At 38.0% G+C, this 15990-nt stretch overlaps 3 protein-coding genes across 5 annotated transcripts in view; all 3 read right to left on the bottom strand.

Annotated features, from left to right (window-relative positions):
• Nucleotides 1–7027, bottom strand: part of LOC107728853 (ryanodine receptor 1-like) — a 48105-nt gene extending 41078 nt beyond the window's left edge. The window contains exons 1-16 of the mRNA XM_016539140.1: nt 6831–7027; nt 3460–3579; nt 3264–3365; nt 3053–3073; nt 2710–2784; nt 2510–2588; nt 2306–2418; nt 2117–2216; nt 1923–2019; nt 1738–1812; nt 1511–1667; nt 1243–1407; nt 922–1043; nt 493–685; nt 214–349; nt 11–106 (exon numbers count right to left, since the gene is read on the bottom strand). Of these exons, the coding sequence (XP_016394626.1) occupies nt 11–106; nt 214–349; nt 493–685; nt 922–1043; nt 1243–1407; nt 1511–1667; nt 1738–1812; nt 1923–2019; nt 2117–2216; nt 2306–2418; nt 2510–2588; nt 2710–2784; nt 3053–3073; nt 3264–3365; nt 3460–3579; nt 6831–6878 (1699 nt within the window). The 5' untranslated portion in view covers nt 6879–7027. The remainder of the gene's footprint in view (nt 1–10; nt 107–213; nt 350–492; nt 686–921; nt 1044–1242; nt 1408–1510; nt 1668–1737; nt 1813–1922; nt 2020–2116; nt 2217–2305; nt 2419–2509; nt 2589–2709; nt 2785–3052; nt 3074–3263; nt 3366–3459; nt 3580–6830) is intronic.
• Nucleotides 7028–7414: 387 nt separating this feature from the next.
• LOC107728896 (uncharacterized) lies at nt 7415–12932 on the bottom strand. 3 transcript variants are annotated; one of them, XM_016539210.1, is made up of 13 exons: nt 12619–12932; nt 12446–12534; nt 12219–12315; nt 11221–11504; nt 10798–10961; nt 10542–10688; nt 10225–10305; nt 10041–10143; nt 9889–9944; nt 9689–9797; nt 9492–9582; nt 9225–9369; nt 7415–9096 (listed from the first exon to the last, which is right to left on the bottom strand). In XM_016539210.1, exons 1-13 carry the CDS (start codon nt 12748–12750, stop codon nt 7571–7573), a joined length of 3024 nt encoding a protein of 1007 aa, XP_016394696.1. In that variant the 5' UTR covers nt 12751–12932; the 3' UTR covers nt 7415–7570. The 3 variants fall into 3 exon arrangements, with proteins under 3 accessions (XP_016394696.1, XP_016394697.1, XP_016394698.1); XM_016539211.1 differs by having other exon boundaries at nt 7415–9093; XM_016539212.1 differs by having other exon boundaries at nt 9498–9582.
• An 800-nt stretch (nt 12933–13732) lies between these two features.
• LOC107728883 (malate dehydrogenase, mitochondrial) overlaps nt 13733–15990 on the bottom strand; it is an 8786-nt gene continuing 6528 nt past the window's right edge. Inside the window, exons 5-9 of the mRNA XM_016539190.1 lie at nt 15131–15256; nt 14926–15003; nt 14527–14626; nt 14189–14340; nt 13733–14034 (exon numbers count right to left, since the gene is read on the bottom strand). Coding sequence (XP_016394676.1) covers nt 13903–14034; nt 14189–14340; nt 14527–14626; nt 14926–15003; nt 15131–15256 — 588 coding nt within the window. The 3' untranslated portion in view covers nt 13733–13902. The remainder of the gene's footprint in view (nt 14035–14188; nt 14341–14526; nt 14627–14925; nt 15004–15130; nt 15257–15990) is intronic.

Raw genomic sequence — 15990 nt, 5'->3', positions numbered from 1 at the left:
GGCTTCCTACCTGAGGATGCCTCTAAACGGTCCAGTTTGCTGACCAACCAGTCAAGATTATCACAGAACAAAGCACAGTTTGCCCTGTTTCCTCTGATCAGAGATGCTATAGGAGAAAAAATGTGTAAGGGCTTTACATTTTTCCAAAAACACTGAAAACAGTGTGGCTAAGCATGCATTACATGTTACAATCATTAGTAAACACAGCCATACCCAACAGCTCATAAAATAAGTTGACTATCTCTTTCCAGTACTCTGCTGCTTCTTCCCCGGCAAATTCTGAGAAGTGGGCTGAAGTGTTGTAGACATTCAGCCGATCAACACAGTCCAATACAAGACTGATCATGCCCTATGCAACAAAGCAGACCTTGGTTACTATGTGCGTATGTTTTTGTAAATGTTATATGCAGTGAATGCAAAGACAATATATGATTTAGTATAACTGAAATTATTTGCAGTTGTAAACAGTATATATCTGCCAGCATGTCTAACCTCCTCTTGGAATAGATTCTGTCGGTTCCTTAAGGAGCGCAGTTTGGTCTGCTTCTCCTCATGTTCCAGCTCCTCCTCTGGAGGGCGGAAATAGAAGATGAGATCCTGCAGGGACAGAACCACGGCATCTAGAGGCAGAGACGGGGACGATGGGCCTGGAGATTTACTCTTCCCTCTCAGAGAGTCCAGACCCCTGTGAGACAACACAAATTAACAAATAAATATTATTTATCTTTACCCTAATATTTACCCTTGATAAAAAGCTATTTTTTTTTATTAAATCAGTGTTAATGGTGCTAAGCTCATCTATCTGGCCTCCAAGTCTGGCTAAGCTGGTCTGTTTTGATGGTTTTTGGGTATTTTTTTTCTTTCATCCTAGAAGACCAGCCTAAACCACTATAAGCTGGTTTAAGATAGGATTTTTCTTACTTAATGAACTGAGTGAAGAGTCCTGTTGTGCTATAGATCATTCTAGCAGCCTGGGATTCTGCTGTTTGAGAACGCGCCACAGTCAGAGCATCATCCATGTGACCCTCCTGATGAAGTATAGCCTAAGAAAAAGAAACACGCATATTAGCACTGGTGAAATCTCTGAATTGTGCCGTTTTAGGCCTGACTAGAGTGAATTTACATTGCTGTTCAAATGTCTGGAGTCAGTAAGATTTCTTTTTTGGACGAAGTCTCTTATGATCACCAAGAATGCATTTATTTGATACAGTAAAACAGTAATAATGTGATTAATATTTGTACCTTCCTTTTCAGTGGCCCCAGCCGAGCAGATTTGGCATCCACCGAGGCATATGTAAGCCATAGACTGGTAGAGACATGCTGCACAAAGCACATGGACTCTCCATACTTGATCTCTGGGATCCCCATTCCCTCCACATCACGTTTCTGAGCCACCTCCGTCTTCTCCTACTCAGTCACATGATGTTTGACGTCAAAGATTGTTAGAAAACATTTTCAAAAGGACAACCTCCTAGAGAGTAAGGTATGAAGCTGAGAGCAGTATACAAACCTTTGAAGCTCGAAAGCAGAAAGCAGAGTTCTTTGTATTCGCTTTTTCCGCATCCACAAGCAGGAGTCCTTTCTCTTCATCCAGACACAAATACCTGCCTGTGGTGATGTGACGCACTCTGAAGGATTGACCCCACTTCATGTGGCTACCACTCCACCTGTGTACAGGTTGAACATCAGCTCAAAGAAAGAAAAAAAAAAACATCTTTGTATACAAATAGCACCAACCCAATGCGAAGAGGCTCCAGCCTCCACAGAGATCTGGCGTGGCTGCACACGGCTCCACCTTCATAGTGTGCATTTCTGAAAAATCATGCAAAACAAGAAAAGATTGACTGTGGTGCGTGTTTACACTGAAAAAAAAATGACATTAAATTGTTTACATTACATTAGCATATGGCTTTATATCTCACCGTCTCTGGTCATCGCCCTGGTCAGCAGTAGGAATTGTTAAACATTCATCCATGTGCCCGTGGAAAAGACGCAGAACATGCCCTCCAGTCAGATACCCTGAACAAAGGAAACATCACAAAATAATGCATTACATTTGTTGTAAAGACAAAGAAATTGGTGATCTCCACAATGCATATCAATATTAGTTGCTAACCCTCTGCCAGCTCACAACCAGAACAGACTGGGTTCATGTTCCAAAGAGTTTGCATAAAAGAAGCATCCACCATGAGGTCTCCGCTGGCATAGGAAAGGTGCTGTTGATGGGACAAATTTTTCAGGTAAAAACTGTAGGCTCCATCCAAAAGAGACTGTGCTGACTACATACAGTAGAGACGAGCATTACCAGATATCTTTCAGAAGACACGCTAACCAGGATGAGATCGTCGCCCACCCTGACCTTCTCACCCTCTGACCTCTGCTTGGATGCAGGGTGAATGGTCCACCAACATGCCTCACCTGGATGAAGATATGGACATCTTTGAGTCAGAGTTCCCTTTTGTATATTTACAAGTACATTTGTGATAATGATCCACTAGAAATCAGACACCTGTCGACTCCTCACGCAAGCCCACGTCAAAGGCCAGCTTGTCTGTGAGTGACCTTGATGTCGTCAAACAGCTGAGGTACTGCATCGTGCAAAGAGATGTCAATCAATAAAAACGGAAAGGTTGAATGACTCTTTCACTGTAGCAAAGTTTCTCAAAATACTCATCTAGTGATGTATATGTGTATTGAGATTTGACCCACCATGCCAGAGTGAGTGTGTCTGAGCAGGATGGCGTGGCCATACAACAACGTGCGGTGGCCTCCTCCTTGTGAAGACTTGGAAGAAGGTGGAAAAACATGACTATACACAATTCAAGAGATGCATAAACATCTATATGCCTCTCTGTCGTTACATTTCAAACTCCAACAAGACCATTTTTTTGACACACTAATAAACAAAAGATTAATACAATATTAAGGTGAGTAAAGACGAGGACACTTTGACAGTGTTTAGCATCACAATGACAAGGCGGCTAGAATAGAAACACAGTAATAAGAATAAGCAAAATTCAAAGAACATTTCGAGGCACAAAGAGAAACCTACCCATTTATCCAAATCGACTGCCTAAAACAGGCAAAAGAGAAGAAAAGAGAAGGAGGACAAGAGGATAGTCATCCTGAGCTCAGAAAAACAATGTGAAAACATTTTCAGGTTATAAATATGTACACTTTTATGGAGAACCCTCATGCTGTTTCAAACTTAAATGAACTTTTTTTTAGGTGACTAAGACCTAATGTATGTGCGCTGAACCGACCTCATTAAGCTCAGTTGTGTTAGCCAGCATCTCCTGAAGGGCCCGCACAGATAAGGACTGCTCCAGAATAAAGCAGCATATAGCCAGATCAGGAGGAACATTCTAGAATGGCAAAAAAAGAAGTGTACAGGAAACTGGGAATCCAAAACCAAAACAATATTTCATAAATTCAGAATGAAATAAATGAAAAGCAAACCTGGGCATTGGACGTAGTTTCCAGAAAACACAGGCGATTCCCAAAACCCTCACAGGACAGACAGAGTTTGATCTGCTCCTTCAGGATAGTAGCAGTGCACTGTAGAACCACCTGGTCATCCTACAAAGAAAATGGATGTCAAGACATCATTCGTAGGATTATATATCAAGTTTTAAATAAGCCTAAATATTTTAGAATATTTAAAAGGCAAAAAAGCTACTTTCAACTTTGTGTTCAAGACAATATTGTTTTTTTATGTATTATGTGATATTAAGACTACTGGCAATAAATATCTCAATTTCTTTGCTTATTTGGAATCCAATCTGATGTCTGGTAAGATATTAACACTCCCTGAAATACTGCTTTAGACAAGTCATCACTGTTTTCTTTGTAACAGCATGTTCATAGCACACATTGCTGCTAAATAACATGGCATTTGTAGCCTTGATCAGTGCAGCATGCATCTAATCCTGAATGTGGCTCAGGTTACAGCCAAAACACTTGAGGAGGCTTAGATGAGGCCTGTTTGAGAAGAAACAATTTGATTTTTGCCTTAATATATTTAAGCTCTATGAGAAAGTCAAATTGTTCTTAATAGAACATAATGATAACGCCTATGGTGGTGCTACTAATTTTTATGTGCAGCACCGCCCTCTGTAACTCTATTCCCATATAAGGTGACCTCAAAAGTCTTGATTTGATAGACAGCCTCATAATTGCTCCACTGATTCAGTTCAAATTATGTGATGTGTTATACAAATGTCATGTTTATGTAATTTCTATTGTCAGCATTTTATAATAAAGATGTAATGCAAGCATGCCTTTATAAAGAAATTGGGGCAGGTCATGTCCTTGACAGACTAGTCTATGTGACGGTGTATTATGTATGTAAGTGTGTCATCTGCTGAGATATTCCAGGGCTGGAATGTAAGCCAGTGGGCCGTGTAAAACCCTGTCCACACTGACACATGCTGCTAGCAACCTGAGACCCAGCACTTGACAATATAGTCATTGTGAGATCACAAAAATCAAGTGAATAAGAGTTTATCTCATTTACATCATCCAATTAAAATGTAACATATTTAAACCTGTTGTTGGAAATATATTAGTTCAAAAATTTGGGGTCAGGTTTTTTTTCAATAATTATTAATACTTTAATTCAGCAAGGTTGCATTAAATTGTTAAAAATGACAGTAAAGACTTTTACACAATTACAAAAGATTTCCATTTCAAATAAATAATATTCCTTTGAACTTTCAATTAAAAGATTTCTGAAAAAAAAATATTAAGCCGTTTTGTTTTCAACATCTTAAGTAGCAAATTAGCATATTAGAATAATTTCTGAAGATTCATGTGACACTGAAGACTGGATTAATTTTAAAATAGATAGTTATTTTAAAATGTAGTAATATTGTAGTAATTTTACATTATTTTTGTTTTACATTTTTATTTATTTATTTAGGTTTTTTTCATTTATGGGAATGTGTACATTTTTTGATATTATAAGTTACTGCAGAAATGCATAATTTTTTTGAGTTTACACATTTTTAAAATCAACATTTAGATTTTCGCAGTTGCCATAGACCTGCTGTGTGACAAATTACATTTTAAAAGTATTCAATGTAGTCAATTAACATGAGGTCACAAAAATCTACATGTATAAAGATAAAGAAACATTTTTTTTTTTGTAATTTTAGCATGTCACTTTTTGAAACATTAGCTGTGCTATCTAATTACAGTAACACAAACATTAAATTATTTTTCAATCAGCCTTCTCCCCTACTTGTCTCTCCCGGCCTCCTCATTCTCTGTCCCTCTATTTCAGGCTATAGCACCTGCTACATGCAATTTTCCTGAGCACGACATAACTCCAACAGTGCTGACTGGAACAAATGACTGTTCATTAATGACAGTCAAAACTAAAGATCATTAGCACAGAGTCTAACAGAGACAACGGCTGTCTGACTCCTGTTGAACAATCACTCCAGAATAAAACTTTAAATGAAGAATGATCCAAAATGTTCTGAATCCTGAAATACATACTACCAGTCAAAAGTTTGGACACAGCTTAGAATAATAGTAAAATCATCCAACACAAATAAAGTATGGCAATTATATTTCGTTTTCATGTTTTAGTTTGCCTAGATTACAGTTCCGCTCACTCCGAACATCCTGAGATGCATTACGAGATGCATTCTAAGATGTTTTGTAGACAGGAGTTCACAAGCTGAACACTTTTGAACTGTTTTTCTTTCACTATCAAGTCCAACTTGTTTTTAATATGATAAAAAAAACAGACTTTTCATCACAAAAATCACATACAAGTCATATTTGTCTACAAACTTAATTTCAAGAATTTCAGAAGACTTTCAGATCAAGAGAAACAAATAAAAACGGTCTCCAAACTTTTGACTGGTAGTGTAGTTTCTTCATTTAACAGTTAAATGGTGTTCTTGAAATGTTCCGGTTAATCAAACAAAAGCACTAAATATGAGCCGAAAAGCTCTAGAGACTGTCATAAAAGTAGGAGGACATGTAACAGACTTTTTAAATAGACTGAAACAAACAGGTGTTGGTTTAGGACGAGCCCAGAAAGCTGCTAATCCCATCTCTGTATATAGACTCAAGAGTTCATAGACAGCAGCATCACAAACAACAGCAGAACAGCACTAGTTATCTCGATCTTCTGCATTGGATGAACTCCATACTGTGTTAAAATCTTTCAGTGCATCCATGACAGGATAGTTTTAGCTCTGGCAAGAATGACTAAGTGCTCATGTTGACATAACCCCAACACAACCAGGTCAGGCATGTACAACACTTAGGTCAAGGATTGGCTCCTCTCTCCACAGAAGCGTGACAATATAGAGTGCAACCGTATATTATAGCAGTAATGGACCTCATTCTTACATCCTAAATTTATATATTCACCCTGCGTATTTAATCTATAGTCTAGATTTATATTTTAGTCTTGGCAGTATGTTGCCTTCATGCTTCTGTGTACAGTGCCAAGTGTAAAGTCCTGTTTCAAACGGTGACAATCCAACCTCTGCACTGCACCATGTATAAATAGACAACAATGACAGCAAATCCACACACCTGGTCATGTCACTCCACATTCATCCAAAAACATCCATTAAAACTGCATGAGAAAGCTGTCAAAATGTGGTCAACTTTAACAATATAAAAAGTGCAGTGTTCAAGATTTCCACACACTTCAAACAATGATTTCTCGTGATTTACATTCATTAAAAATCACATTTCTACAGCATAATATACTGTGTATTATATAACATGTACTATCACACATATACTATAAGGTATAGTTATGCAAATTAATCAGAGGTATGGTATTGTCAAGTATAACTCACTGTTCGTAAGAACTGGATTTCCTCCTCTCCCTCAGCTCCTTCTGCCATGGTGCAGAAGATTTACAGGTACCGGCAGTACAAGTCAGATGCGGTCCCCTCTCTTTCCGTCTTCCCGGTTGGAACAGATCCCAGCCTTAGTTTCCCCACTCAGACGGCAGACTGCCCGTCTGTGTGGGAGTACTGAGTCTCCAGCTCTGGTGAATGTGGTTCAGAGAGATTGACAGGCAGCTCCACTTTCTCTAGTTTCCCCTCACTGCTCCACATCAAAGGGGAGGAGCACCAGCCTCATTAACATTATCACTTTGTTGGGTTTAGCTACGTAATAAATTATATTTTTATGATAACAGGGACCGAAGCTTTTATTTATTGAGTGACATTGTACCTTCCTTTTTAATGCCTTCTCTGAACTTGATCGGTGCTTGAGATATTCAAAATAAATAAATAAAATTTAAATGACCATAAAGTAAAAGTACCTCAGTTTGTAAAAAATTTAAGTACCGGTACTCAATATTTTGTTTATACAGATTTAAGTGGAAATTAAATTAACTGACCAACAAAAAATTGAACTATTGAAATAGATTTTATTAAGAACAAAGAAAATTTGTGACAGCTCACAAACATAAAAACACAAATAAAAGCATTGTTCCATAAATAATAAATGATTACACAATCCAATGTCAGATCCCAGTCATTGGGAACTGATATTTATTTAACCAATAAAAATGAAAAGAACTAAAAGTTTAAAGTGGTAACGGGTTCCAAGCAGACATTCGCACCTCATGTGAGGGCCAGCGGGGAGAGTCTCTGTAGTGCCTCCTTGCGGTCAGACGCCTGAACTGAAAGGCTGGAGGGGAGCGATTGCAAGGTGAGCCGTTACGTGTGTCATTTTCAGAAATCACACCATCAAATGACAAAGGAGCAAAATTTGGAAACACAAATGGAGGACTGGCATTCAGCCATGAGGGGGTTTCCTTTTCACTTCCATTCAGAGGAGAGACCTGATCCATTTTGAAGTCTTGGACTGAGCTTGTGTCTTCAAAGAGTTTCAATGGCACCATCTGCTGGAAGAACATTGGAGACGCAAGATCAGGTGTAAGAACTTCTGCAGGAACATTTGAATCTTGATGATCGTCTTCACCATGACCACCAATGTGGCACTTCTGATCCAATAGTTTATGAAGGCCAAGTTCCTCGACATCCTGCTCTGTTTGCTTGCAGAGAAACTGATTTTCAGTTTTGTGTGTTGTGAGCAAAACTGGATCTTGGTTAGGATTTCCCAACGAGCTCAGAGAATCCACGTTCACATCATTTGTCACCTGAAATTTAGGGTAATTTTGTGACATCTTGCACACCTCTTGATGATTATAATCAATAATCGGCTCATGATCGACTGACTCCACACCTGAATCAGGGCTAGCGTCATGTATACATATAAAAGCCTGATTTGCTGGTGGAGATCCAACAGGGCTCTGCTCTAGTGGTCTCTCTGACACTCCCTCGTGACTGATAGAGCGACCGAACCGTCGAGCACCTTGTCTCCGGAGACGCATAGGTCCCCTCTGAAGGGATTCCTGTGGTTTCTCCTGAAACTGAGGTGCCGTGCGTGATGTCCGGAGAAGCAAGGTCAAAGCACTAAAGCCTCTAAGTCGCTCAGCCACAGACAAACGCAGATGGGGTCTTTTGAAACCAAGAGTTGAATCGGCCATTTTTTCTTGCTTATAATTCTTAAAAGTTTTAACTTTGGTCTCTTGCACTTCTTTGACACACACCTTCTTCTCCATGGTTACATTTTCCTGCTCATTTGACAGGGTGGGACTTGCAAACATTGGCCAGACAGTGTTATCCATCTCAGTTTCCGCTCTACCAACTTCCTTTTCCAACTCAGGCATCTCATCAGTACACAACTCCAATGTCACCTCAGGTAGGCTTATGGATCTACGAGGACGGGATCGGTTCTTATTGCTGTTCTTCACTTTTTTGGACTCTTTACGAGGTTGCTTCACCTCTGGTTCATTCTCTACTTCTGTGCTTGCATTTATCTGAGACTCCTTGTTTTGAGTGACAGATTGTATTACCTCACATAGTCCTAACTGCACAAAGTTCTCATTTTCGAGTACAGTCCAGCATTCATCATCACAGGGTTCCTCACTGTCCTGTCTTTGAATGCAAGATACTTCAGAAACCATGTTTAGACAGTCATTAGGGTTTTCAGCAAAACTGCAGTTGAGAAGATCTGGGTCATCATCCACCTCATTCCCAACAACTACTGCAAGACAACAAAAGAGAACATGAAAAGATTTATAGCATGTACTAATGTCAATTAAAATGAAAATAGTCATGATTCAGCCAATAGCCAAATATTATTAAAATAAATTCATAAAGACTGATCCAAACCTCCTCCTGGTCCACCAATGAGGATAAGTGGTATCTTTGGAGATACATCAGCATTTGTAAGTGGTGAACCGCTTTTACAGTCAGGCTGTTCTTGGTGTTGTTCTAAACAGTTTTCAGGGTATTTTTGTGTTGGTGTCACTGAAAGCTAGAAGTATTGAACCACGTTAGAAGAATGGGGAAAAAAACAATAGTTAAAACCAAGTAAACATGACTAAAATCACAGGCAAAAAAAGATGGCACATTAGTTAGTTTAAAAACAAAAAACACACACACAGGGTTACTGTTGTTGCCACTGGACACAGCGAAAAATCTGAGAGATTTTCTTCTCCGATGCACCTTTTCTTCTTGTGCTGGAGGCCTGAAAACCCCAAAATAGATAAGCCTGACTGCTGCTCTTTGTACATTAGAATTCATGCCCAAATGGTTTGGTAATTTTAGTATAGTGTAGAGTGCAGTCACGATACCTAAGTGATTTCTGCTGTTCTCTTATGTGGTTTCTCTTTTTGGAAGTGGTGGGAATGGGATCTTCTTTTCTACACTTTTCTTCCAGGGGACTATGACTGCTTACACATTCTAGCAGATTTTTGCAAAGCAACTTTGTTGTGTTAATATTCTGCAACAATCACGAGATGAGCTGTTAAAATCCACAAATAAATAGACTGACCTTCTGGCTGGGTGATGGTTGTCAGTGTGTCCTCTCTTAGGTCATGCAGAGACCGCCTGAACAATAATAAACACACAATACATTATCTGCAAGTAGTCTATGAAGTCTTCTTACAACCAGACACCACTGATATCAGGTAAGTCACAAATGACCTTTTCCTAGCAGATCCTTCAAGTTCAGGAAGTGATTCCTCAGTGGCTTTGCGTTTGACTGTAACTGGTGATTGAGGGGTGGGGCTTTTTGAGAGAGGAGTCACTGCAGAGATCAAAAGTATTTTTGAGAAAGAGATACTAATTTATATGAAGGCACTTGCCATACAAAAACATAGTGGCTCACCTTGTGTGACATCTAAGACTATCGGTGGTCCAGTGGGAGTACGACATGGCTTCAGTTTGGAAAAAGCATCTACGAATATTTCTGAAACACAATATTGATATATATATATATATATATATATATATAGCCTGAGCACTAGGGCAACATTTTGACATTGTTAAATGCAGAAAACAGTTGTGCTGCTTAATATTCTGTGTTATACTTTTTTCAGGATTCTTTGATGAATATAATTTTTATAATTATATAAATGAGAATTAAAATATAAAAATAGGATTAAAATCAAGGATGACACCATGTATTTATCATCAAAATCTCACCACCAACACTTCGCCTCCGTTGTCTTCTCAGACTTCTGTAAACACTGAGTCCTGTCCTCTTACTAAACATAGCGCCACCTGCAGGAGAGGGCGTCTCAGTTCTCACTGTTGCTTTTGATGCCTCCAGCACACATGATGGAACAACACCTGATATACAAAGTTCATGCACAAGTTCAGTTTACACAAAATAAAATGATGCTAAAACCAGCAAATGGCCAGATAACCAATTATTTATACAAATCTCATACATCTTTACCAATACGATCTGCATGAAGAATAAGTGATTTGATCACTGATGTCTGCTGGTCTAAATGTTTCTCTGTGTCCAGAGTGAGTTTGCAAGGTGGTGCTGGAGACTGAAGCAGGTTAGGAGCAATAACAACTGCCAGACTGGTAGCATCCATTCTATTTTCACTGCATCTGATCAAGGACATGAACATGAGAAAAAAAAAAAAAAACTAAATCATTACTGACCTCCAAGAATGAGCTTGTGCATTGTCTGCATGTCTATGAAAAGCATCTATTGGATGCTCTCAATTACCAAAAATAATACATTTGAATAAAGCATAAAGATTACAGAAAAAATAACAGAATATTCCTTTAACGTGCACAAATCCAAGAAGTATAAAAGACTTAAAAAACAAGCTGCATATTTTCAAACTCTAATCAAATGTAAAACCTCTCTGCAACTTGATGCAGAAAGGTGCAGAGGTATCTGAGTGCACGAGCGTGGGATGAAGGAAACAGAGCTGTTATGAGCAGTGTTGTTCTGTTTCTTGCTCCCTCCTGGTCATGTGTCATCTCAAGTCCCTGGGCCTGAATCAGAGGGATCTGGAGGTCCGTAGGGATGAGAGGAGACAGCAGCTCACGTAGGAATTGCTTGATGAGAGAGGCGACATCAGAGGGCTGCAGGAGGGATGCATGCGAGGGAAGGAAGACGGGCTTTCCCTGCTCCAGATCTGCCTATGAAATAGAAGCACTTGGCGTTACAACTGCTTTCCATTTTAAAATGGAATTTATTTCTGTGATAGCAAAACAAGCAAAACAATTTTTTAGCAGCCATTACTTCAGTCCTCAGTGTCACATGATCCTTCAGAAATCATTCTAATGCTGCTTTGGTGATCAATTACAATTATTATTGGTGCTCAGTTAATAATGACTCTTATTATTATCAATATTGGAAAGAGTTCTTTGCTGCTTAATATTTTTGTGGAAACCGTGATTTTTCAGGATTCTTTGATCAACAGAACAGCATTCATTTGTAATAGAAATGTTTTCTTTGTAACATTTTAAATGTCTTTGCTGTCACTTTTGATCAACTTAATGCAACCTTGCTGAGAAAAAAGTGTTAATTTCTTTTTTTTTTTTTATCACAATATTACAGTTTTAACTGTATTTTTGTTCAAATAATTATTAGCCTGGGTAAACAAGAGACTTCTTTTCAAAAACATTTTTAAAAATCTTAATTATTCCAAACTTTGTCCAGCAGAATAAAACTAGTGTAACTAAAAAAAAAATGTGCACATGTAAAGGTCAAAATATGTACCTGAATGAAAAGGTGGTCATCCTTTAAAACAATAAATCACTGTAAATATATATTTAACATGCAAAACTACATAGCGGTATGAAAAAGTCTTATTAATGCCATTTCGACATGACATATTTGAAGGAATTTACCCTTAGACCCCTTATACGACTCAGGGAACCAGTCTTCCTGAAAAGACCCTCTGTATCCAGATGTTGTGACAGATACCCACAGGCCTCCACCAGGAACCTGAAAACCAGCACATCAGACGCATACAAAACACAGGTTTCTGTCAACCAGTCATGATTCACACGTGAAACTCATCTTTATTTTTGATTGTTTAAATTTTTAAACAAACAAAATAAGATATTACACATACTGAGGTACTGTACCGCCCATGTCAGACAGTTCATGTTGAGGGAGCAAGCGCAGGTCACGTCCAAAAGCAAAGCGTTGTGACGCGCCCTCCTGAGAGACAGATTCAACGTATGACAATGCTATATATTTAAGCAACAAATAAAGGCATGGAGTTTCATACGTTTTTTTCTTTACCTGAATAAAAGTTTGTTCACCGTTTGAATCTCCATTTAGAAAGTTCTTCCAGTTTTTCACGCGGATACCGACAGCTTTGAGCGCGTGAATGATCGCCACCACGCGCAAACGCTCCTCTGTTAAACCAGCCATTATTCGACGGTCTGTACACCAAAAAACCTTTCTGTCTAAATTCGGTATGTTTTGTGTAATTAGTTGTTAATTTACTGGCACAGTAAAGTCATGGAAACGAAAAATGTGGCTAATTAGTACGGTGGTGGATGCGGAGACGATGTTTTCTTACGAACCGCCTGTACGGATTGGTGGCAGGACGCTACGCACGTATGCAAATGAGCAAACCTTATGCAAATAAGCCAACGTGAGACAAGAATTTAGAAACGTATTTCTTCAGCTTTGACAAATGTTTTGTACAGAATACAAAACAAAAATCAGCCTGTTTTGATTTATCTAATTTGGTGGCACTATAATTTTCTTTTTATGCCAGTAAAATGGAGGGTAATTTGGGATAACGTGACCTAACCCATTGAATTTTTGTACAATAAACTGGATAATTATATATTTAATAATCTGCATATTTCAAAAGTAATATTTTTTTTTGTTTTTAAATTTCTTCTAAGGCGGCTTATGCTACTGTAATTGGAAAATGTGAAATAACATTAAAAACAAAACTGGATATTTATACATTTTTCATACATGTTTTTAAAATGTTAGCTGGTTATGGTTGCAAAATATTTTTGGGGAAAAAATCCTTTCAAATCTTTCATGCATGCATGCAGCACCCCATTTTCAAATGATACAACTAAGGGGTAGATTTGCAGCAATCATATACAGTTTTTTTATGAATAAATAATACAAATTTAATATCCATTTCAAATGTCACTTAAATAATTCTAAACCACTAATCATTTGAATAAGGATCTTTTTTTAAAAAAAAAACACACTGACAGCAGGATTACTCAGAGCCATTTCTGTTTATGTAAAATTAATTCACATTGATTTATGAGTCACTCAAATTGCACCTAATTATCAACAACAAAATACAAGTCAATAAAAGGATCTCATAGCAAAATAGCAATATTTAAAATTGAGTCAACTGAAATGCAAAGAAGATTACAGTTGGTAAACAGATCGTTTTATTGATGGGTGGATCTGACCATTTTAATTGTACAAAGACTGACGGTGTCTTTGAACACGAAAATACATTTTAGGAAACCTTGTTGACATACAATGACTCAGCTTTATAAATAAATGACATTTCACAAGGTAGCGTGCCACAAGCACAGATCACTTCATGTTTGCAACAAAATCTTCTCCTTTCTTGATGGAGCCCTTCAGTTCATCCATGGCTTCAGCTACCAGCTTCTCCTCAAACACAGAGAGCTTGCCAAGACCAAGGTTCTTTTCAATGCCGTTTTTCTTAGAAAAGAAAAAGAAAATTAAATTGAAAAAAATTTTCATTAAAACAAAAATAAAACCTAGTCTATTTTACCAGTTCATGGTTGTTACTTTGACCTTGTATGATCTGAAAATAAGGTGAAGTAACATCTAAAGAGGGTCTAGCTAGATTTACCCCGAGCAGGAGAGGTGTAGAGTAGTATTTGCATTCGGTCTCCTCAGATCTCACAAATGCACATTCAACAACGCCCTCTTTTCCATTCATGGCATCGAGAAGGGAGAATGTGAACCTGGCTCCAGCATAGGCCATTGACAGAGTGGCTGAGCCTATGAAAACAGACATATTCAGTTTACACATATGAATTCATATTCCAGATCTTCTCAATGGTATTTTACTTGACTAAAGTGAGCATCCGCACAATTAAAATGCTGGCAACGAAGGAACCAAACTTCAGAGTTCTTAATCAAAAAACAAACAAGCAGTCAAACATCATATAAAACTTCAGTTCTCACCTGCACCGGCTTTAGCTTTCACAACCTCAGTTCCTGCTTCCTGGATCCTGCCTGTTAGAGCAGACAGCTGATCTGCAGGGAACTCAACCTTGGGAGTACACTGAAAACAACACAAAATAAAATAATAAATAATAAAATAAAAATCTGTCCAAAAGCAATCACAGCCAATCAGTTATTTGATGTTCATGGTACTGGATTTTGGACCAATTAGGTTTCACATTGGGCGGGGTTATGCAGTGCAATGAGCTGAAAAAAAAACAAAAAAACAAAAACAACAACCAACCAACCAACCAACAAAATATCCTGCCACAGCTTGTCTTGCTAGTTATTGTGACATAATATTGTTCATATACTTATTGAATAAATTATAAATAAGGTAGTAATACAGGTTTTCATTACCCGTGAAATGAGAGGAATAATGGTCTTTCCTGCATGACCTCCAACAACGGGCACATTGACTCTGGCGGGATCAAGGCCCTGGAAATATTGCAGCAATGGTGACAATGGGCTGACTGTGCAAATATATTTTCTGGTGATGACATTAAATAAATCTGCACTTAAAAATCAATTCTTCTTCTATCAATCTTGAATTTATAGAACTCACTTTGAGCTCAGCAACAAAAGTGTTTGCTCTGACAATATCCAGTGTTGTGACCCCAAAGACTCTGTTGGGGTTGTAGACGCCATGTTTCTTCATCACCTCTGATGTGATCGGGATGGTGGAGTTCACCTGAAATTCACAGTATCAAAGTTCAATACTAGGGACGTTCATTTTAACCGGTTAACCGACCGTAAGAATTTTGACTGAATAATACAGTCAGTTAAACGGTTCAATTAACAGTATTTAGAAAAGAACAAGAATTAAAAATATAAGAAGCTATAGCAATAAAAACGACAAGTCAAAACGAATTCATTTAGGCTAAAACGAAACTGAAACCAACGTTGGGTCTCTCATTCCACACAAAATCAAATGTTTCCATATTCGCGATGTATATAAATGTTTTGCATAACATCGCAGCGGTACTGTGATAACACTTACCGGCTTAACAGATTTTACTACATATTTAAGCTGAGCAGTGTGTTTTTTTCCCATATGTTTGACTGACTGTATTTTATTATGATAATGAACAGGCTGCATTGTCAAGGTAGCAAAGCTTAACTGCGTGCGCATGCGGCGCCGGCGCAATCATTAGAATTTTTTCCTTCTAACAGTGGAAGCAACTACTCCTTTTAGTCCTAAAGATAATCGGAATTGTAAAAGGTTTGCCTTTATTTGTGTACATTCACAATAAAAACAAATCTTTGTGCTTTTGTAAAATAAGCCTAAAGAAAAATAGGATGCCGCTTTCTGTCGTCTGTTTCCTTTCGCGCAGCACAAAAATGAACCGAAACTCTGCATATAGGCTACTTGTTGCACAGTTTTTCTTTAATTTTCTTAATTTATTAAGTAAAAATATGTTTCTC

This window comes from Sinocyclocheilus rhinocerous, unplaced genomic scaffold (genome assembly GCF_001515625.1).
Source record: "Sinocyclocheilus rhinocerous isolate Xijiao unplaced genomic scaffold, SAMN03320098_v1.1 scaffold397, whole genome shotgun sequence".
NCBI lineage: Eukaryota > Metazoa > Chordata > Actinopteri > Cypriniformes > Cyprinidae > Sinocyclocheilus > Sinocyclocheilus rhinocerous.
The sequence above is the reverse complement of the archived record's forward strand: the minus strand, read 5'-3'. Positions and strand labels throughout refer to the sequence as shown.

Coding starts and splice junctions, on each gene's coding strand:
- LOC107728896 (XM_016539210.1), bottom strand. CDS start 12,750: ATGGCTGGTTTAACAGAGGAGCGTTTGCGCGTGGTGGCGATCATTCAC. Junction 12,535..12,618: donor GTGAACAAACTTTTATTCAG/GTAAAGAAAAAA, acceptor TCTGTCTCTCAG/GAGGGCGCGTCACAACGCTT. Junction 9,370..9,491: donor ACAACAGTAACCCTGTGTGT/GTGTTTTTTGTT, acceptor CAATACTTCTAG/CTTTCAGTGACACCAACACA.